Raw genomic sequence first — 24,370 nt, 5'->3', positions numbered from 1 at the left:
ACGGTAGGCAAACTCAAGATGGATATATATTGCTCAGACCTAAGCAGTATCTGAACCCCTGAGAGAAGAGATCACTCAAGCAGGAGACACACAAAAGAGAGGAGAGGGCACAAAGTGAACCTAGAAACTTAATTTAATATATTTATTCACACTGGCTGGTCTCTCTGTTTCTTCAGTTTTGCCAAGAGAGACTTTTCACTGGTTCTCAGTTCTTCCAGCTCTTTTGATACCATTCCTTTTATTTTGAAAAAAAAAAATTTAATTCCCAACTTCACATATATCACACTTTACCCATTCAAAACAGTAACTTCAACAAAACTTTTAGCATCCAAGTACTTTACGTGCTAACTTTAAGGACTGGGCTGCAGGGAAAACATTAACTGAAGTGTTTAACCCTGTGACTGACCCCAACGTCAGCCAGCTACTAGAATTTTTGTTTGAGCACTGGCAGTATTTACAGTACTTTAAAAAAACAAAGGAAGAGAGAGTCCCTGTGCCTGAAGGAATCTACGAACTACTGGTCCAAAGCTACTGTCAAAACAGTTGACAAAAAGACATTGATCATGAATGTGTGTGGTCCAGGCTTGCTTGAAGGCACAGGCTAAGGGACTGTCTACACTATGCATCTTTTAGCAACACGGGTGTGCCATCACAGCCGTGCTGCTAAAAGGCACCCAGCGTAGCCTCTGTTTGTCAGAGAGAGAGAGAGAGAACACGCGCGAGAGAGAGCTCTCCTGCTGACAAAAACCGTCCACCCCCAATGAGGCGCTTTTCACACTGGTGCTTTTCGTTGACAAAAGTTTTGTCTTTTGGGGAGTGCGTGTGGTTTTTTAACACCTCTGAATGACAAAAGTTTTGTCGTTCAGTTGCCAGTGTAGACAAAGCCTAACTTCAATCAAATATCTTTACTGAAAGACATGAATCACTTCTCCATTGCCACAAGACAGAGAGCATATGACCTTGCGTTTCTTACTCATTTTAGAGAAGTGGTCAGCAATCCCAGTTTCTCATGTTAAATTGTTTTTAAAATGTACACCTCTTAGATGCAAACACCTAGTTAGAACGTATCTACTTGTAATGCTGAGCTAAAGAAACAGTCACTTACCACAATACAATATATACAGACCGGAGTACTATAATAGAAACTAGTGCTCCATACACAATCTGCAGGAAAGTAAAGATAAAATTCAATGTTAGTGTGTAACAGGCAGGTATTATTGTGTTTTTAAACCATACTAACACAAAAGAAAACTAAACGTTTGTTGGTTTCTCATCTACAGTATCTTTACTGACTTTTTCAAACCATCATTTTGTCTATTCCACAGTATAGAGGATAGTTTTTTCCCCTTTAAGTTTCCAAACAAAAGAAAAACAAAGCCAAAGTATAAAATGCCTCCCTGCAGTTGAGTTTTGATTAGGGAGCACATCACCATGTCTTCCCTTCTCTGTGCACTTTAATCCAGGCCTGCAAAAATGACAGTGGCCTTGGATGGTGTCTAAATTAGCAACTCCTTCACAGACAGCATTTGTGAGTAATGATACCGTGCAGCATTAATGAAAGCAGAAATCTGAATAGACCTCACTATGTCTACCATTCAGCAAAGCCCAAGGGAGCATTTTAAGTTAACTGTAGCATATGTTCAACATTGAGGCCTTCTCTAAACAGGGATGAGGTAGTGTTCTATGAGTAGATCGACAACTCAATCATGATACGCCTGTTTATCTGAGAGGACCTAGTGAAACTGGTCAGCAATTATAAAGGTATTAGTGGGAGCTCCAGGAGACAACACAACTCGCCCATTAGCAGATACGATTATCCCCAATATCAGTCTCCACCAGAAGAGAATTTATTTTACGAAGAGCTTGGCCACACCATGGCATGGAAAGCTGTAGTGTAAGTAAGCCAACTGTGACGTTTATAGAGAGGGGGAAATCCTAGAAATGTACGGGACAAGCTGCAGAAGTCGCTAAGCAAAAGGATTTGAGGAGTTGCCACAGGGGTTAAGTTGAAGAAAAAAAAATGAATTCATCTCTATACGCTCTTGGGTGAGGTGGATTATCATGAGGGATAGGATGATCTTGCAGTAAACACACAGCACTGGGAGTAAGTTAACCTCTCTGCATATGGCAATGAATCCACAGGCAGAGTTGTATAAACAGCAGATGGGGACACTCTCTCTCTCTCGGGACAGCATGAGGATGGAACTCTTGACACTGGTGTCAGCACCACAGACTGCTCTTTGGGACAAGTTGACTTTTTGCAACTTCAGCTGAGAACACCTTACTTAGAGTAGCCTATGCAAAGCACCTCTTTTAATAAAACAGTCTCTCTCTCTTTCCTTTTAAATAAATCTTGTTTTACTGAGAAACCTGCTGCTGTTTTGGGAAGTTTCACTTAGCCAGAGAACAAGCACCTGGCATCCTCAAAAAGAGAGGTGCTGCAGGATAAAGAGTTACTGGAACTGAAACCCCTGCCCTGGCATTCTAAATTTTTGGTCAACAGGGAACGAGCAAATGCATTTATTCCCAGTGAGGTGTACAACAAAAAGCTGGGCAGATGATAGAGAGGGGAGCAACCATGAGATTGAATGAGAAGAGAGGTGGCCGTGGGGTTAGGTAACAATCTCAGATGGCAGAGATGGGACATTGATTAATGTTTCTTGCCCCCCAAAAAGGAAGAGCAGTCTGAATTAAATTAAGTGGCAAAATGAGACAAAGAAGAAGGGGTGCAAAACTCCTAGTTGGGGTATATCAGCACAACATCACTAATTTACACCTGCTGAGAATATGGCTCAGGAGGGATTGTACTCAAAGACACCACCCCAGTGTGAAAGGCAGCAATTTAGGAAAATAAATGAATAGGAAATAATTTATGGCTGCTCACATCCTTTCTCACATGCAGCAGGGGGTTGGACTAGATGACCTCCTGAGGTCTCTTCCAACCCTAATCTTCTCTGATTCTATGATAAGCCCCAAATGGACTCCTCTAACAGTATGGTTATAAGGTCAATAGCCCAAATGAGAACACATTAGCAGAAATGATGGTATCTGGCACTTTACACAGGAGGTAAATATTTTCCTTATTTTACATATGGAAAAACTGAGACAGAGGTGAAGTGACTTGTCCCCAAATATGCAGCAGTCTAGTGGCAAAGCTGGATTAAGACCCAGGTCTCCTGAGTCCCAATCCAGTGCCACATATACTGGTCCACACTACCTTTCTTTTACCACAGTATTCTCTTGGTACATCAACAAATCAGTGAGATGGACACTGAATCCTTGGCCAGTAAACCATAACATGAAGCTAGGCAGCAGCAAAGTAATATTTCAAATTATACAACTTGGGTATTAATTTTTAAAAAGAAAAGGAGTACTTGTGGCATCTTAGAGACTAACCAATTTATTTGAGCATAAGCTTTCGTGAGCTATAGCTCACTTCATCGGATGCATCGGATACAGGTGCACCTGCCCTAAATTGTGATATCCTCCATATCCCTCTCTATTTTTCCTTCCCCATTCCCCGACCTTCCTTTGTTTTTCCTTTTAGCTAATCCCTTCCTATCTTTCCTTCTCTCTCTCTTGTTCTATATTAAATATAAATATTTAACAAACAGAACTCCTCCAATAATTGTATTAAAAAACCAAGACCACTACAAAATTGAGGAACTAGTATGGCATTTGCAAACCAACATTTTACTGACACTGCTTGTATGTTCTATCCCTTTCCCCACCCTTTGTTTTGTTTATTTAGCCTTCAGGCCAGCAGCTATCTCTGGCAATAGAATAACTGGGGCTTGTAGGCTCTATCATAATACAAACAAACAACAAACTGGTTCGGTTATTGGCATAACAATATTGTAACTGTAGCAGCTGAGAAAAATCCCTCCACAGAAGTTTAAAGGCAGCCATTGAAGGATTGTATATTAGTCTCAAATCAACCTTTAGCATTAAAGAGGAAAGGTTATGGTGACTGGCAGACCATAATGTCTACATTTTACTATTGATAAGGTTACGATTCTGTCACGGATTCTGTGACTTTCCGGGACCTCTTTTGGGGCAGGGCTGGAGCAAGTGTCAGTCCTGAGGTCAACCGGAGCCCTGAGCCTGCCGCACAGCTGACCGGTGGCCAGCCCAAGGCCTACCGAAGCAGCAGTCCCCAGCCATCGGAGCAGTGGCTGGGGTTGGGTGAGTCCCTGGGGCTGGAGCAGCTGCTGTTTGTCCCACACACACCTCCACGTATTTTTAGTAAAAGTCAGGGACAGGTTGCAGGCTTCTGTGAATTTTTGTTTATTGCCCATGACATGTCCCTGACTTTTACTAAAAATACCCATGACAGAATCTTAACCTTAACTATCCATATGTATCAGAACTGAATCAATTCTGACCTGAGTCTTTATGGTACTTAAAGTGAAGCTCCAATCCAGACTATGTGAAAAGTGCACAGTGGACCTGCCCCATTTGTGTTCAGAGTAAGAGCCGATTAAAGTTGTTACTAAAACAGTCATTACTTTTTATTCACTATTGCAGTGCAGAACTAAACAAAGGGATTTGCTAGCGTAATTCCAATCTGTTTTATGCATTAACAGAAAAGTTAAGTAAAGTCTTATTACCTTTATTGGGGAGATGTGTGACCCAGAAACAACCCAGCTAGACTTGATATAGTGATCGTTAATACTGAGCCAATTGAGGAAAGCTGTATACTGCCTGTGTTTAAGTGTCCAGAGGGAGTTCACACCTTGCTACAACCAGAGAGTGAGTCCTCCATCTTTATGCCTCTCCGTATTGTGTATAGTTTGAGGTCCTTTTAATATTTCCAATACATTAATGAACACTTCTATCTTGTCTTAACCCTGATTTCCAAAAAGGACAAATTTAAGATGATCTGTTCCACTTCGACACCCAAATCAAGAGACTTGTTCTAAAATGTTAGAAAACTCACTACAAGAGACAGCACGCTAAAGGACTACCAAAGGATAGTTTTGATCATTTTCCTTACTGCATTCTTCTTACTTACAATTTCCATCTCTAAGCATTCCTCTATTTCTATATGGATACACGTTTCTGCTTTACAGACAGATTTCTGTCACACTCGTTAAAATAGTAGCCAACATCAAGCTTTTATCATGTAACAGACTTACACTGGCTCTTTGTACAAGTATGAAAGGCTTTTACTCCATCTAGCGAAACACCTGGCTTATGACCAGCCCACAGGCCAGGTAAAATACTGGCTAAAAAATATTACTCTTTGGAGCAGCTACTGACAGAATGAAGGAGCAAAAACTGAAGGAAAGCACTTTTCCTGAGAGCCACTGACTTGATCCCTCAAAATTAGTGGCTTAATGGCTTGGATAGAAGATAGTCATAATGATGCAGGGATAAAAACTAACTATTGCTGTGAATGGAAAGACATCCATCGTTGACACATCTTGAAAAAAAGAAACAAGAATTTAAAGTAGCGTGTTAGTAATAAGATGAATACACGTTTATTGTTCCAGTTTCTCATTCTTTCTCTAATAGTTCTTCCTGACATACGCCAAACACCATCATCCTCAGACACAAAACATTGTAAAGAGATACTGTGACCATGAAGGGATAATAATTGTAGAGTCATGCTGCAGTAGTTTCTTGCTGGAGGAATATAAATGGAGCCACACAGTGAGCTTTAAGTAATGCTTGAACCCACTCTATACATTTCCTAGTCTATCTTTTAAACTGAATACAAAAATTCTAAGTTTCTTCCCTGACCTCCCCCAAAAGATAACACATATTTGTTTTTTTCTTTTAAAAGCTTTGCTTATGTTTGCTCCAGTTCTTTATGTTGCTTCTCTCTGCATTTCTAAATGTGGCATTAAATAACTGCATCACTTAAATTACAATACTTTGAAAACACACAAGGTAGCTTTCTGTAACTCTGTCTCTTACAGAATCTGCTTTAAATTGGACTAGAGAAAACAGCAGACCAAGTAAGAAAGTTTGCAAAGTAGCTTAAATAAAAGGAAGCCGCATAAGCATCTCTTCAACGTTAGTTATCATAAAACACTTCCCTCCCCACTGTATGTGGCAAAAATGAAGCTGCACATTATTCAGGCTGCCACAATTTTTCACCTTTGCACTGGAAAATACGCCTTAGGCTTATCAGTAGTAAATACTTTGCCCTTAAAAGTAGGTAACGCCTTTCATCTCCGGGCCCTAAACAGAATTTACAAAAAACTAAAACTAGTATTTTAATGCAGAAAATTAAGTGACTCACACAAAATCACTTTCTGTATCTAGTCAGAGGCACAGCTGGGAATACAGTTTGGGGACCCTGAGGGAGACTAGTCCCAGACCCATCAGACTGCATTTCCAGTGGAGACAGGTTCCGTTTTCTGCTATTTCCCACCATTTATTAACACTGCTCCTGACTTTCTGCCCCAGTCTTCATTAAACTGGTTAGCATCAGTTTGTTAGCTTCAACTATTATTGCAGATATCAGGAACTTCACCAAGAGAGTCTGGATTTTTGTACACCACCCAATATTTATCAGTTAATATATTTTTCGCCAAAACAAAATGTTTAACATTAAATATTTAAGCATCATCTATCCTGGAACTGGAAGTCTTATTTGCAGTTTACAGTACAAAAAACAGATTTCTACTGTATAGGACTTGAGTTTCTGAAAGATGCTTAAGAAATAGGGTGGGAAAGGAATCAGATGCTTAAACTATTACTTATATTACATCAGGATCTAGAAACCCCACCCAAGATTAGGGCCCCCATTGTGCTAGGCCCTGTACAAACACAGTGATGGTATATCTTCACTGCAGAGTTAACTCAGGTGATCAGCACCCAGGTCTGAGCACCTGAGTTAGCTTAGCCCAGTTGTGAGCAGCCCCACTGCAAAGCCCCAGCTGCCCATCAAGTGAGTGGATCAAGATGGTACATGATGTCAAGGCCACACCTTTGTATTAGGGATGAGGCCGCCTCTAATTTATTCTGTTAAGCAAATTAAGTACAGCCTTCAGTTGGCCAAAGGATGGTAGGCTGTTCTTACCATTGCAGCACTGGGATTTCTAAAGCTCCTTGATACCTACTGTCAGTGTGGAGGAGAGGACCACTGTACTTTTACTTATTTTCTTACTATGCCATAAATAATTGGAAGCCCCTCTAATTGTAAGCAATTTCGGGGCATTAGCCAGGAAGAAGACAGAAGAACAGGAAAGAAAGTAAGCAGCTGACTGAAAAATGAGGCCTGGATCATGGGTACTGAAACAATGCAGAACCCTTCTGTTGTTACTTCATCTTTGTGGACTAGGAGATTGAGAGGATACAAAAAGCATGGCCTGCTTTACTCTCTACTTGAACACAACTATTTGCCCCTTCCTTTGTGAAACTGACCAATGTATAGAGACTGTATGAGATGATTCCTGGTATTACTTAAGTCCCGTAAGGAAAAACATTGCTTGGCTATTTAAAAGTGAGTATAGACTCAGGCCTCAAAGTTAAACTGCAATTATATATAAGTAATTAAATTCACATTAATTCTTCAATAAATGTTTAACGAAATGAATACATTCTGAAGTTACATAGCAATCCCCTATGTACTCTATAAATAAGGGGTAAATATTGAGGTGGAAAAAATACCTAGCTTAGTTACACAATCATAGAAATACTCCTTCCCGATTTACAGTGCATTTGGGTAAATTCCATGCAAAAATGAGTGCAGTACTTTAACATTTGGAATTTGTTCATTTCCCTAATAATTTACAATTTGGAAAAAGCTGTCATAGCAGAAAAACAATATTTTTAAGGAGCTACGTATTTTTCACTGTTACCCTTCACAACTTCGTGGTGAAATGATGATTGATGGCATGAAGGCTATATTCTGAACTTAATGGAAACCAGATATAAACATTAAAGCCAAGAGGCAAGGATTTTAAGTTTCCTAGAATTCTCCCTATTGCTACAGGAATGCGACCTCTTAATTTGCATCATATTTAGCAGCTCAGACATTAAAAGCATGCCAAGCTGGCTGCAGTCAAGCTGTAATGCTTTCACAGCAGTGGGCAATACTGCTCAGTGGGCATTTGACTTTAAACCATCAGCATCAGTAAAACTTAATTTCCCCCGTTGTTACATCCAAAATTATTTAAAATTAACGGATTCAAAACCAGAGCGGTGAGTGGCTCAAAGGAAGAATTTCCTTTAAGTCTCTATTTTCACCCTGATCACCATAATAATGCATATGTTCCTCTTGTTACACAAGCATAAAAGTAGCACCATGATTATCAGGCTTTTTATTAATATACCAGCAGAAATACATATACCATTTCTTATTGTGACAGCTGTGCCAGTGATGGTGGTATATTCTATGCCATGACATCTGAAGAAATTAAGGTTTCAAGGCTCAGTCTTCCAAGAAGCTGAGCATCTACAAAACACATTAACTGTCCAGATGTTATCCGGTCAGTCAGTCATCCATCCATGTGGGGAAATATCCACTCCCATTCTGTGTAGATACATAATCATGACTGCTAACCTTTTGCATTGGTAAATACCAGCACAAAAAAAGCAACCTTCTCCCTATCAATACACAGATCAATCTCTAAGCATGCAAGTGACCCTGAGGGCCTGAAAATGCAGCAGGTCACATTACTCTAGAAGATGCAGGCTTGTTCCTAGACACCATCCTGAATTTTTCACCAACGTTAAGTTTTCAGTCAAATACAGGTGGGTACAGATAAAGGTAAGATGACACATCCACTGAGGGAGGCAGAGGGAGAGAACTGCTGCTCAGTACTCCATCTCTCATATAACAGACCTAGTAGCCTGCTGAAGCCCCTTAACTCATCGGCTTTCTGCAGCTTTCCTGGTATTTTCATTCCGGAACGACCTGTGCTTCTAAAGCCCCAGAGTCAAATCACTGAACTCAGAGGTATAAATACCAGGAAAGCCACAGAGTACCAAAGAGTTAGGGTACTGGGTACATTTCCATTTATCTGGTGCCTCTGAAGAGAAAAGACTCAATGTGTTTCTCTCACACACAGCAGCCTTTAGAGAGCAGCCAGTTTTCATCCCTATCTTCTGACAGGAAATAGGAGGAGCCAGCAGAAAAAACAAACAGGCTGTATTGCTATTAAGGAGCAACTAGGGCTTCCCAGCAAGCAAGAAGAGAGAAGAGCAGACAGGTGTCCCTCTCTCTCATGCACCTCACCGCACAGTAGCCCTGGTAATTTATATAAGGTAGCCATTGAATACCCAGGTAAAATATTCAATCAAATACTGAATTCACCCCAGCACTCCTTGACAATGAAATACAATCATTAAGTTTTGAGATAATTCTCCAATATTTTTTCCAGGTCAACAAATGACAGGACTGCAGTACGCCAGTTAAAAAAAAAAAAAAAAAGTGTAAGGCATGATTATTCTTTTTGTAAACTGTGATGTATAATACAAGATTCTCAAACATGACACTAACATGGCTACAGCAACACTGCATACATTATTTAACAAGGCTGTCTTTACGCTAAAGAATTAATTGCAAAGGAATAAGATTTACCTGATGAAATACAGGCTCTTTCAAATTTAGGTAAATCTGCAAAGAGTCAAAGAAAAAGTGTTACACATACTTTGTTTTACATACAGATTTTTTTTTTTTTTTACACATATTGAAAATCAGAAAGACTGAAGCCATCTTAGAATAAAAATACAACTATCCACCTACACAGTACTAAACTTGATTAGGCATCTGAGTTCTTTCCCCTGACAATAACAAGCACCAATATTCTTTGAGTCCCTCCAGATTTACATCACTATTTTAAAAATTAGTTTTAACAGCTAGCTTAAACAGATAGTTTTAGATGTGAACGTCTCTCAATTTATTTAAACTGCAACACACATATAGTGAGTTAAAAGTGCATTAAAATTTTGAACATATATAATCCTTGATAGGTACTGAAACAGGCTGAACTATAGTCCTCATAGGCAATTAATTTTTTCTTGAAATTATCAATCTGTCTCTGTTAAATGATATCTCTTAATTCCCATGGATGCTAACAAAAAGTCACAGTAGATTCCTACTGCTAAGGTAGCGAGTTCAAATCCTGTTTTGGAAAAAAGTGGGCACTGTATCTATGAAAAGAATTTTTTCATTTCAGTCTCCATCTGATCTGCTCCACAACATGCCATACCAAAAAGGCTCAGAAGAACAGCCAACACATATAAAGGTGCAAAATCTGCAATACATTATGATAAGGGTCAGCAATGAAACTGGCAGGATTACTTGGCTTTTATCTCCATCACCAAATATAGAGATTCCACCCATGTGGTTTTAGGTTCCTAGGAAACCCCCCCACAAACATCCAGGGAGCACGCTGAATCAAGGAACAGAAACAAATTAACCTTAACTGTATCATATTTATTTTGATCATTTAAACAGCTAACTTCTAGTTGTGGCTGGTTTTAACCTCTATTTAGCACATATATTGCTTTCTAACTGTAGATCTCAAAGCACTTTACAAAGATGACTGAGCATTATTATTCTCATTTTACAGATGAGGAAGCTAAGGCTCAGAAAGGTAAAGCAACTGCCCAAGGTCTCAGAACAAGGCAGTGCAAGAGTCAGAACAGCAGACCATTTTCCTGACTCCCAGTCCCAGGACCTTAGCACCTGGATTGCCTTCCTATAGTCTCTATGTGAATGAACTTTTTCCACATAAAGTGTTTTGAATCAGTTTTTATTTACAGAAGACATTAAAGTTTCCCACAGAAAAATTACATTTTTCACAATACAATAACTAAATTAGTCTCCCGAGCTTTGAACAGAATTATTCTCCCCTGCCCAGTTTCGACAGCAAGCAATAAAGTACGAGAGATGGAATTTTGCCAGTTTAATATTCCTTATATGTTAGAAAAATTACTAATGCACATATGAAAGTTCTGCATAAGAAAAAGTTACTTACCATGCTGACTATGACACTGAAAGTTATTAATACAAAAAGCAGAGGATAATTGACACTGTTCTTCTGCTTGAAACATTCATACCTGAAATAAAACATACAGGAAAGTTACATGTCCTACTTTATCATATATAAATGATAAATCTTACAAGAAGTAATAATGTTAAAAAGAACCATCTGTTGGAAACTAAAGGGAACCTGTGAGTGAAGTGACATGAAACTCATGGGCCTTGTAAGAAAATGTATACTTTCCCACAAGGCCCTGTCACTTTTATAGATGGAGTATATTTCACTTGTAATAAATACTGGCCTGATATTTACTTTTAATTATGTGTTACTGTATGAACAACTTGTTTGGGGAAAACACAAGCTAATACACACAGGGAAAGATTAACCCAATGAAAAGAAAAAGGGTGGGAAGAAATAATGCCTAAAAAGGCTTCCTCTTTCATGGACAGCAAATTAGACACAAGTTTGATGTGGTTACTAGAAAAAACACTGAAACTTTCACATAGTAACATGTAGCCCAAAATTATATTGCATCAGAAAACAGGAAATTATATGGGCTGTGGTGCAATCACACTTAGATTACTGGGTACAGTTCTGAGAACCACATCATCAGAAAAGAGCTTGATAAACGGGAAAGAACTCTGAGAACAGCAAACGTGACTGGGGCTGGAGGAATGGATGTGTCAAGAAAAATTAAGACCTAAATACGTATAGCTTAAATGATGAATAAGGGTTTATATGTCTACAAATCACCACAGAGGGAGAAATATTACTTAGCCTTATAGTAATGGGATGAAAGGGAGGAAAAATATATATTTATCTGCAAAAAATCTTCAAGACAGGAAGATGTATGGCTCTAGAGCATCTTGCCAAGGGAAGTGGTGGAAATTCTACTACTTGGGATTTTAAATTAGATTGAACCAAGGGTTAGGGAATATTCTGTATTGAACAATCCTACTTTGGCAAGCAGATGAACTAGATGATCTCTCTTCTTAAGCTTCCATAATTTTACTAAATATAAGCACATTATGTAAAGCACTTATATTTAAGAATTTACATGCAGTATACTACTCACTGTACATAATTTCAAGCAGATTCTGTGCATAAGCCTCACTTAGGTCCATTATACTTTTAAAAATATGGAATAATCAATACGAGCCAAGAACTGGTGTTTGAACTTGGTTTTTTCTTCTCTGAATCACACTCAATTCAGGCAAAATAAATGCAAAAGAAATCTCACGGGTACAGGATAAAAGATGGAGAAAAGTTGTTCTCTCTTGCCACAGAGGGCAGGACAAGAGGCAATGAGTTCAAACTACAGCATAGCAGATTTAGATTAAATCTCAGGAAAAACTTCCTAACTGTAAGAACAGTAGGACAATGGAATAGACCGCATGGGGCAGTTTTTTTTCCCCAATATCTTCATTAATGATCTGGAGGATGGCGTGGACTGCACCCTCAGCAAGTTTGCAGGTGACACTAAACTGGGTGGAGAGGTAGATACACTGGAGGGTAAGGATAGGATACAGAGGGACCTAGACAAATTAGAAGATTGGGTCAAAAGAATTCTGATGAGGTTCAATAAGGACAAGGGCAGAGTCCTGCACTTAAGACGGCAGAATCCCATGCACCGCTACAGACTAGGGACCGAATGGCTCGGCAGCAGTTCGGCAGAAAAGGACCCAGGGGTTACAGTGGATGAGAAGCTGGATAGGAGTCAACAGTGTGCCCTTGTTGCCAAGAAGGCCAATGGCATTTTGGGATGTATAAGTAGGGGCATTACCAGCAGATCGAGGGACGTGATCATTCCCCTCTATTTGACATTGGTGAGGCCTCATCTGGAGTACTGTGTCCAGTTTTGGGCCCCCCACTACAAGAAGGATGTGAAAAAATTGGAAAGCATCCAGTGGAGGGAAACAAAAATGATTAGGGGACTGGAACACATGACTTATGAGGAGAGGCTGAGGGAACTGGGATTGTTCAGTCTGTGGAAGAGAACAATGAGGGGGGATTTGATAGCTGCTTTCAACTACCTGAAAGGGGGTTCCAAAGAGGATGGATCTAGACTGTTCTCAGTGGTAGCAGATGACAGAACGAGGAGTAATGGTCTCAAGTTGTAGTGGGGGAGGTTTAGGTTGGATATCAGGAAAACCTTTTTCACTAGGAGGGTGGTGAAGCAATGGAATGTGTTACCTATGGAGGTGGTGGAATCTCCTTCCTTAGAAGTTTTTAAGGTCAGGCTTGACAAAGCCCTGGCTGGGATGATTTAGTTGTGGATTGGTCCTGCTTTGAGCAGGGGGTTGGACTAGATGATCTCCTGAGGTCCCTTCCAACCCTGATATTCTATGATTCTATGAAAGGTTGTGGAAGCTCCCCTTTAATGGAGGTTGTCAAAAGGAGGCTGTATAGCCATCTGTCTTGGATGGTTTAAACCAGTGGTTCTCAACCTATTTACCATTGTAGGCCATATATGCTGCTCTCTGTGTGTGATGTGGGCCTCATCCACACAATATATATACTAGCTGAATGGCACTGAGGATGTCACATAGGCTGCAGCTATATGCTGATTGGGCCGCAAGTGGCCCGTGGGCTGCGGGTTGAGAACCACTGGTTTAGACATAGCAAATCCTGCATCTTGGCAGGGGGTTAGACTCACTAGATGACCCTTGCGGTCCCTTCTAACCCGATGGTTCTATGATTCTAGGATCGGTTCAGATTAAAGTGAAACAGTTTTAAGAATGAAAACATTATGGACCCAAGTTTTACATCAGAGCTGGTCTAAACTGTAGTGCATGCAGCTATGATAATTTACCCCACCTGAGGATTTGGCCCAACAGTACTCCACTTAATCCACAAGCTACAGGCAGACTTCAATAAAGCTACACCAATTTACACCAGCTGAAGATCTGTCTCTATGTTTTTAAGTAGTCAAACAAAACTCATTGCTTGCAACCAGTTCATAACAGGAATAAGTGGATTGATTTCATTAGTTGGATTTTCAAGGCACAGCCCGCCATATCGCTTCAGGGACTGGATGTGGCAGGTGGGAAAGACAGTATTGCATAACTTGACTCATTTGTTGGAGTTGCAAAATGCTACACAGTTCCCTGATCCAAGGAGGAGAATTGCTTTGGATGTTGTGCCAAAATGTTCTAGTTTTTCCAGGACACTCTTCTACAAAGTATTTAGTTTCCTTAAGAATTTTTTTTTTTTTTTTTAAGGGTATGGAAAGCAGGTTTGACCAAAATTTAGAAGTCTACATTCAGAGCACACTGTCCCTAGTGAACGATAACCCTGCTGTTTTTGCAAGAGTTTCATTACTCTTGTTGTCTACATGCCAAATACTGCTTAATTCTTAACTGTATATAATGCTTTACATTTGCAAAATGTTTTTACAAACATTAAATCAACATCCCTGTGAAGTAGGGAGGCAATTTGATTTGTTTATTAACATTTCTACAAGGCTTATCACAATATTGTCTTACTTTATCCAAAATGTTATGTCTCATTTACAGCTAGGGAAATAGACAAAGAGGTTAAGCAATCTGCACCTGGTCACACAGCAAGTCTAAGTTAGCAAAGCTAGGACTAGAAGTCAGAGTTCCTGGCTCCTAATCTGCCCATTAAATCGTGATTCTTTACTGTTAGTAAAATTGTTGACTGCACTGAGTATAGCATAGATGCTTTAGCATCAATTTAAATGAGAGCAGATTGGGTTCCATGTATTGGACATTACATAAAAGTAGCTTTCCAATATTAAAAACATTTGACAAAATACTTACAGGCAGTAGACAAACACACAACAACTGTATATCATTGGCAGTTCATCCAATAGCTACAAAAAGCAGAGAAACACCAAAACATGAAAAATCGCTTTTAACTCATGCACAGGTGTAAGTTAACCAGGGGGAAATCACTTGTTAAGTAGGGGTTTTTAACAGTTTTATGATACCCAGATTCTTGACTATATTTTATCTTCGACAGTATCAAATGCCTCTCAACCTTAGAAAGCAGGTGAGTTACCATGCTTGCTTAACAAATCTTTCAAATATAACATATTATGAGACAGCATGCGTTCACAGATCTCTGCCATTTTCACCACTCTCATATCCCTTTTAAACATTTACGGAATTTCCAGTAAATTTTTAAAGAAATCCTGTAATACAGGAACTACCTAACCCCCAAACTTCATAACCTGCTCAAAACATTTCGTGGTATCTCCCCACCTCTCAATAAAAATTAATCAGGAGGTTGTAGTGAAGCCTCTTTAAGACCTCATTATTTTTGCACAGAGTATTACAGAACATTAGTACATTACGAAACATTCTCTGATGCAGTAGCCTCGCTTTTCGTTTACCTTCTAATTTGCAAAATTAAGTAAACTGTAGTAAGTTGCAATAATTGGGTCTTCCAATTATGACTGCAAATTAATGCATTTTTATCTTAAACAATTTTTAAACCATTAGTAATAGGATCACAACATTTTGCCTAAAGAAAATGAAGTTACTCTTCTGGAGGGGGGAAAAGTCTTTGGGAAGTAATACACCCACCTTAATGGAGGAGGCAAGAAAGATCTATGAAGAATAGATACTTCTGCTGAGGATGCTCATGTTGCATTTGAACTTTTGCATCACATACACAGAATCAGAACATCACCTTTTCCACCAAAACTCTGCTCTCCAATGAGTGCTTACATACATGCACATGTGAATTTGAGAGTGCGGAGTTGATTTCTCACGGAAGATGACAGTAAAGTCAAGAGACTGAATCTTGACAAAGGGGTCATTAAACATTATGAACTTAGACAGTAAGCGCTCCACATAGTTTCAATTAAAGAACAATTTTTATGTTTCTTTACTTTGACCCACATTTTTGTCAGAGGGAAATGAATTTTCCGGGGAAGAGGTCAAATGGGGTGCAAATAAGGCCAGCATGTTTTGCTGCTGGAGGCAGTGGTGCTCCCCTTTCTGAAGGTTATTGAGGGGGATTGCCAGGCTGGAGCTGTGCTGGTACAGTGGCTCCTGGCTCCCAGACTACCACTGGTGCAGGGGCACCCAGAGGGGCCACAGCTGCACTGGTGCCAGAGACGCTGTAGTCCTACTCTAAGTGCTGAACCACATGAAAGGAAACCACTCCCGATGGTAACTGACATGTTCCTTTGCATAAAGCCAGCCTGGTACTGCTCAACTTGGGAAGAAGGCCTCTGAACACATTGGCCAAAATAACCATTCAATTTTTAACTTTCACGTTGAAAGGCAATTCAGTCATTTTAAGATAGTGGCCGAGTCTATCAAGAGTGAGAACAAATTAACGTCTCTTATTTTTGGCAAAAAAAAACTTGGAGAATTCAGAAGGGATGACCAACAATACCCAGGATAAATGAAGCTATTCATTTAGAAGATTCAGCACTAGAGATGAACAGCCCAGAGTTTGCTTAAACCATTTCTTAGCATTTTTGATATTTCAATTTTCCAAGGTCTGGTCAGGCATAACCACGTGATTAATCCATGTAGCTCCTTCTTTAAATAAAAGTTGTTAATAAATTAAGGTTCCATGAAAGAAAATAAAACCAAAATCAAAACAAATACTGTGGCCAACATTTTCAAAACTGGACACTAGCCTCCAAAGTTCACATTTTGGTAGTTTTCAAGGACAAAATAGTAGAGTAAATCTCCTAGAGGTTCAAATAGATTCCATCTAGGTGGGAACCAATTCCCCCCAAAAGACAGCATGGCCCAGGCACAAGAAGGAGGGTGTGAATCAGTCCTTTCAGAAGTCTTAACTACTGGATGTCCAAGCATCAAGGAACCTTGCATAGTGACATAGTGAGCGGATATAGCTGCCCACCAAACAGTTTTGGCAGCTGCTCTTCAGGCAACCACTGGAACAATTTTTCTGAAGCCATTGCCTTTTCCCCTTTGCTGTACAATTCTGCCTGATGGTCTGTTTGCAATACTGAGTTAATGATAGCTCCTGTGAAAGTTACCACTTGAGCCACTATGAATGATGACTTTTCATTGCTGAGACACAGACCCAGTGAACAACAGCATTGTCTAAAGGATGGAATGTACTTTTTCTGACTATGGGGACTCATCAGCTAGTAACAGGGTAATTGTGAATCCCTCGCATTTAGGTTAGCTGCTTCTACAGCTAGATATTGAGTGCTGTGGAGTAATTTGTACTAGAAGGGACCTTGCATATGCAAAAGCTTCGGTACTTTATACATTCTGACCTCAATGACAGATAATAATATGCACCATTGAGGCTGACAGCCTCCAACAAATCCCATAGACATAAGAGAGAAGATTATGGAGGCCGTCACCATACTGACCTTGACTTGGAAGATGAATTTGTCTCGTGTTCTCATATCTATGGCAAAGCCCTTCAAGTCTTCTTGGGAATGACGCTATATTGGGACTAGAATCTCCTTGCCCAACAATGTATTGCTGAAGAACCTCTTCTATTATTCCCAAATGGAGAACCAGCCAACAATTACTGCTTTTCACAGAGTTTCGACTTAAGTGCCAAGGGCAGATGCACATCCAGAAGTGCAGTTTTATACTGCTACAACATTAAGCAATACACGGGGATACCAATGGATGACAAAAATAATCCTAGGCAATAATGTTCAGTACCAAGTCGAAGCTGTAATGTAGTTTAATATTACAGCATCACAAATGAAAACTCTAAATCTCATAATAGGGAACGTCCCTTTTACTAAATAGTCAATTGATTAAAGTACTGATTTAGAAACCAGTATACATTCCTGCATGTACATCAGTACCAATGGCTAACAAAGTAGGGCTCACACTACATCTATGCTGAAAGGAATCACATCCAGTGAAAAACATATTTTACATATAAATCAAACAAAATTAGATTAGCTAAGAACAAATCCCTAAAATGACACATTCTGTCCCCCTTTAGAGTGATAATTCTTTGCCAGCTCTGCCAGACTTAAAATGAACATGCACAGCCACCTGATTTGATTCCTATGAGGGAAAAGCAAGTCACTGGAGGCATTTGGTTACAGAATTAAAAAAACCCAGCAAATGCACACTTGGGGACAATAGTGAGATACCTGCACAAGGTTATTCGCATCTGCTGATTAGTACTAACCTGCATTTCATACTTCAGGGTCATGTGGAAGCACCAGGATCCCAATCCAACAGCTGAAATGAAACCAAAACACAATTAGCATAACCTTTGTTAAAATCACATCAGTGTATTATCTTAACAAATTAACTTCACTGACAACAGATCTTTAAACATCACAGACAGGGACATTTTCAGTCATCTATCCAATTTTTTTTTTAACGCCTTTTGACAGACATATTGGTCATTAAAGATCCCATTGAACTTTTTGTCAGAGAATATTTCCCCCAGCATTCTTTTCCATAAAATAGGAGAGCACTGAGCATTAGGATCACAGGAGTATTGTATTCCCAAATATTAAATGTATTAGAACCGTTAAGAAAGATGGAGAAACAGTTACACAGTATTGTCTTCTGACTAAATAAAAACCACAAACCTGTGATATTTTTGTTGATGTTCAGCTGAAAGGCTTTAAAAGCCAAAGTTTACAGAATCTTTATCAGACCACAGGAAACAGGATTTGAGTTCAGATTTCAGAATTAGAGCCAGGTACAGCTGTGGATTGCAGATTACGTAAACCTAATGGAACTATTCAGAAAAAAGACTAGCAGATCTTTTCCATTTCTGACTTCTATGAAGCTCTTGATATATTCACCTGGCTTTTTTCATTTGACATATTTGCCCTCTCATCTCTGTATTTACTTCTGACATTAGTTTAAAGACACCACCTTACCTGGATATCATTCACCTTGTTTTTCTTAGGCCTGATGAAGACAGATTCTTAAACCATGTCCACACTCAGACTTCAGCCAGCATAGCTATGTCAGTCAGGCGTGTGGTCCTTGACCAATATAGCAGTGTGGGCAGAAGACCCTGGTGTAGAGTTAGGCTGGTCTACACTACCGCTTAAGTTGATTTGTAAGTTACGTCGCTCAGGGATGTGACAAAGACACCCCCCGAGCAACGTAAGTTACACTGAACTAAGCACTGTGCACACTGTTGCTCTCCCGCTGACATAGCTTCCACCTCTCACGGAGGTGGAGTAATTATGCTGATGGGCAAACGCTCTCCCAACAGCACAGCGCGTCATCACCAGATGTGCTACAGTGGTGCAGCTGCGCCGATGTAGTGTTCTAGTGTAGACTTGCCTTCAGTTATACCGGTAAAGCCCTGCTTTTATGGATGAGTTTGCCTTGCGAAGGGAGAGGGGAATCAGATATCAGTAAAAGTGTAGATTTGCTGGTATAAGTTGCGTCCACACTAGGAGCACTTTCCCGGTATAGTATACCGGTATTCCCACACAGGTAAAGTGCTGCTAGCGTAGAGACAGCCTTAGAAATTGTTCTGACTATTTAGATAAGACTTGGTGGGGCAGGGAGTTAGCTTTGGCAAGGGGTTGCTGGTCTCCCCTAGTACTTTCAAATGTGACAAGATATGTTCCTTGCCATTAAAAAAAAAAAAAATCTTCCTTTTTTTGGGGTTGGGGGAAGAGTAGATAGGTTAATGTCTGGGTTTATACACATTCCACCTAACACTCTCCCTTAGTTTCAAATCAAGGTATTTTTCATTTTGTCTTAAACTGCTCTGCAGTGTGGCACTCCAGTCCAAAGATATAATAGTCACATTTCAGTAATGGGTAAATAGATCACTTTCGAGAATACATACTGAAGTTGGTCAGATGTGCAAGTGCCCTTATCTAGAGGTGTTCTGTTTTTTTATGCTCTGTTAGACTAGTATTACTATGTCACTGTGTCTCCTTACTGAAGAGGAATGTCTAAGCATGCAACTGCTTACTTACAGTCACATTTGCAGTCCAACCATATCGTTCAAAATGTGTTGTCAGAGATATCTGAACTTCATTAGCGCTCTGGGGAAATTGGACACCATTGTCTATGGCAAGCATACGCACTTCCATCGTTCCCAACTGAAATTTAATTAAATTACTCATTTAAACCTGAAAAAAGAAAAGGAGGACTTGTGGCACCTTAGAGACTAACCAATTTATTTGAGCATAAGCTTTCGTGAGCTACAGTTCAGCTCACGAAAGCTTATGCTCAAATAAATTGGTTAGTCTCTAAGGTGCCACAAGTACTCCTTTTCTTTTTGCAAATACAGACTAACACGGCTGCTACTCTGAAACCTGTCATTTAAACCTGAGTGTCACTGTGTACCTGCATCTACACATTCTTTTTAGAGAACTTTTCATATCATGACCAACATCTATTCTAACTCCATTAAGATTTAATTGGGAAATTCACATGTATCTGGCTACACCTACAGTATATTCTGACTGTCATTCAATTTGGAAATCAATAAGCTCATCATAGCAGTGCATGAGTTGGTGTCACTGTAGTCAAGGTTACATCAGTATTTTCTCTATAAAAATCCTTTCCAGTTTATAACAGCAATAAATTTCACCTTGGGCAGAAACATGGCATGCAAGGTTTCAACTTGTTTTTTTAATGAACAAAATATGTTAGTTGTAGGTTATTAAAGTTATAAAACCAGCAAACCAATTAGAATCCCACTCCACACATACAAAATTAGAAACTGTTGTAAGGACTATGCTGTAGAACCTTGGTGTTTCTTTTATTATGAAAGATTACACTGGGTTGAAAGATATTCCTTAAAATGCTTAAAATGAGAAATGCTCTTGGGTCTGTTAAATTCTAAAAAACTATGAATGCTTTAGGTGCAAGCCCTGTACATGCACCACTTCAATAAAATCTATAATCTTGGTGCAATCATGTCAGATTTCCTAAATCAAGCAGGATCAGATCTGTTCAGTATTTGGATGCAAGAACTCAGTGAGAAATCCAGGGTGCTGCATGATGGGGAGCTGGTTATTCAGTAGGTGGCACTCTCCCCTCTGAATCAGTGCCCTAGAACAGTGCTGTGGGAATTGTGCTTAGGGTACTATCTTTTGGATGAGACAGAAAACCCAGGCCTTGAATACTTTTGGTCATAAGATCTCATGTTAACTTTATGCAAAAGTAATTATGTCACTCTAGAGTCCTGGATAAAAGCCATCTAAAGTATATTCTGTCCATCTAAGAGAACCCCTTAAATTCAGTTCTGTTTGCATGGTGGTGGCTTCCTTGCTCCATCCCAGTAGCAGTTAATAATCCATATTGAGAGTCTTGAGGATTGATGCTTCTATATAATACATCCGTTAGTACTACTGTTTGACTTTGGTATATATTCACAGCAGCCAAATAGATCATCATCAATCAAAAGAACATGCAGTCAACAGTCAGCTGAGAAGCCACTGTGCTGAAGTAAAAACCCAATTGTGTGCCTAGATAGCAGGTAAATATGCCTTTTCAAAGTTAGGTAATTTGGAAAGGAACTACTTAACAAGACAAAATGTTACAGTCTTTTGTGCAAATTATAAGTGGGACTACTTGTCTGTCACAGAGGTCGCGGAAGTCACAGATTCTGCAACTCTACGAGACTTCTGGAGGGGCAGTGTGGCTCAACCCAGGCCTGCCCAAGTGTCTGGCTCGCTCCAGGGCCAACTACTCAAGTGGCCCCTGGGACAGCCACACCAACTGCTGCTCCAGTGGCCCCATGCAGCAATCCCCGGCCGGCCAGCCAGAGCAGCCACGGTCCATGGCCCCGGGCAGCTGGTACCGCCCAACACCCCCTCAGCAGAGGTCCCCACACTCCCACCCCAAGATTTAGTCACAGGTATTTTTAGTAAAAGTCATGGACAGGTCACAGGCTGTGAATTTTTGTTTATTGCCCATGACCTGTCCGTGACTTTTACTAAAAATACTTGTGATCGCAGCTTTAATTATAAGCATACTCTGCATTTGTCCATCACCACACGCAGATGCCCCTAACATGCTTACTACAAAAAACAAAACAAACAAACAAAAAAATCCTCACACCACAATATTTTAAGACTGCAGTTTCAGCAAGTTTCTAAACTGAGAAAGGCACTGTGGATGTCATGCTTGCAAGTTACAACATGTTGATTTGCTGCACTATGCTATATCCACTGGGCAGGCAAGGATCCCATTCCACTCTGCTCATGATCTAAGACTAAGGCCATGTCTGCACCAGGAGTGCTTCACCAATACACAGGGCCCTTCCACATTCATGGGCCATTTTGGTCAATTTCATGGTCAGACTATTTTAAAAATCGTAAATTTCAGTGTTGGAATTGTAGGGGTCCTAACCCAAAAAGGAGTGTGTGTGTGGCGGGGTGGGGGGGTCGCAATATTATTATGGGGGTGGGTTGCAGTACTACTACCATTACTTCTGTGCTGCTGCTGACGGCGGCGATGCCTTCAGAGCTGGGCAGCCGGAGAACAGCCGCTGCTGGCCAGGAGCCCAGTTCTGAAGGCATCGCCGCAGCAGCACAAAATTAAGGACGGCATGGTATGGTACTGCCACCCTTACTTCTGCGCTGCTGCCTGCAGAGCTGGGTCCTCAGTCAGCAGCCACCACTCTCCGGCCGCCCAGCTTTGAAGGCAGCAGTGTAGAAGTAAGGGTGGTATGTCATCTTTAAGAAAGATGTGGATACACTGGAAAAAGTCAAGAGGAGAGCAACAAAAATGATTAAAGGTTTAGAAAACCTGACCTATGATGAAAGGTTAAAAAAATGTTTAGTCTTGAGGAAAGATGATGGGTGAGGGGAGAAACCTCATTACAGTCCTCAAATATGTTAAGGACTCTTATAAAGAGGATGGTGATCTATCTTTCTCCATGCCCACTGAAGGCAGGACAAGAAATAATGGACTTAATCTGCAGCAAAGGAGATTTAGGTTAAATATTAGGAACAATTTTCTAACTATAAGGGTAGTTGAGCTCTGGAATAGGCTTCCAAGGGAGGTTGTGGAATACCTATCATCAGAGGTTTTTAAGAACACACACCTGTCGGGGTGGTCTAGGTATGCTTAGTCCTGCCTCAGCACAGGAGGCTGGACTAGATGATCTCATGAGGTCCCTTCCAACCCTATATTTCTATGATTACATCTCTATGTTGCCATTTCAAACTCAGCCAAACAGGGCTAGCAGAAATTTAAATTTAGTTTGTGAAAATTTTTGAAAGAAATGAAAACACTTTTTTGACCAAAAAAACTTCAAGATGAAAATTCTCATTTCAAATTCAAAATTTTAATTTATTTTTCATTTCCCCCTTCCCTTTTCCCCTCTCTGAAAGGGGAAAAGGAAAAAAAAAGTTACTCTCTCTCGCTTGAAGTTTTAAATTAAAAAAAAAAAACTTTCCCACTTCCCCAGCAAGAAAGGTGAAAAAGGAAGACAAAATGGTGGGAAGAAGAAAAAAAATCTCTAGTTTTTTCTTTAAAGATTTTCCTGTTACCACACAAAATGAATTTTTTCTAAACAAAAATACACATTTCCCATTTTGCTTCAAAGATTTTAACCAGAAAATAAAAACAGATAAAACAAAAAAATTCATAACTATTTTTGTCAAAAAGTTATTTAACAAAACACAAAACAAAACACAAAACAAAACACACTTTGCTGTGGAGCTAGTTGAAAAGTTTCAGTCAGAGTTTGAGAGCCACAGCTGTTATCTAAGGGCCTCTGTGAAATGGTACAAGGTCTTATTCTTCTGTCTTAACCCTGCACACTATGCATATAGTATGACGTGATGAGCAGGCCATGGAATCCTGATTGGACATTAACGAGCAAGCTACGAACTAGAAAGGGAAGCATGTAACTGAGCACCTCATGTGTCTGCCAAGGATCACAGAAAAATCCTTATTTCCTCGGAAGCACCCATTTTCTATCCATACCCACCCTTTTTTTAAGCCATGCAATTGAAATAACATAGCAAGCATGCAAGGGGCTTGGGATTTATTTCTGCTCAGTAAAGAAGAGTAATTATACTAAGGTAGAGTAGTTAAAGTAGCTTAGTACTTAACCTTATTTGTGTCCATGTGTGGCCTCTAGTCTCACTTCCACCACAACACCCTTATGTTCCCCGTTCCTTGCCTCACATTATAGAAAGACTTACATGATCTAGGCATTTCTAGAAAAGTATTCACTTCATAAAAACCAAAAACACAATCAGACATTCTGTAAGTACGTCCTCAAATAAGTATAGTATTTTCGAACTGGGAACAAACATGAGGAGAGAGGAATGAAACATTTGCCACAGAAATAAGCTTCCCATGTGGTCATCTACATATTGAGAAAGGGAGACAATTAGGTTCTGACCCAGGAAGTAGAGGTCTAGGTTACATTGTTACAAGAGAGTTTCCCCAAGCATGTAATAGCATAGAGGTCAGTAAGCATACAGAATTTAGCCAGCTGGAACCTCTTAATTCAGAAGCTTTGGCAACCAATTGAAGCGA

At 39.9% G+C, this 24,370-nt stretch overlaps 1 protein-coding gene across 2 annotated transcripts in view; it reads right to left on the bottom strand.

Moving 5' to 3' along the window:
- Positions 1–24,370, bottom strand: part of ACER3 (alkaline ceramidase 3) — a 100,671-nt gene that overhangs the window by 40,997 nt on the left and 35,304 nt on the right. For both annotated transcript variants that reach the window (XM_084631484.1, XM_084631483.1), the window contains exons 3-7: positions 18,066–18,118; positions 14,729–14,781; positions 10,941–11,022; positions 9,539–9,574; positions 1,106–1,164 (exon numbers count right to left, since the gene is read on the bottom strand). In XM_084631484.1, coding sequence (XP_084487610.1) covers positions 1,106–1,164; positions 9,539–9,574; positions 10,941–11,022; positions 14,729–14,781; positions 18,066–18,118 — 283 coding nt within the window. The remainder of the gene's footprint in view (positions 1–1,105; positions 1,165–9,538; positions 9,575–10,940; positions 11,023–14,728; positions 14,782–18,065; positions 18,119–24,370) is intronic.

This window comes from Lepidochelys olivacea (assembly GCF_965140295.1).
Source record: "Lepidochelys olivacea isolate rLepOli2 genome assembly, chromosome: 1".
NCBI classification, from domain to species: domain Eukaryota; kingdom Metazoa; phylum Chordata; order Testudines; family Cheloniidae; genus Lepidochelys; species Lepidochelys olivacea.
The sequence above is the reverse complement of the archived record's forward strand: the minus strand, read 5'-3'. Positions and strand labels throughout refer to the sequence as shown.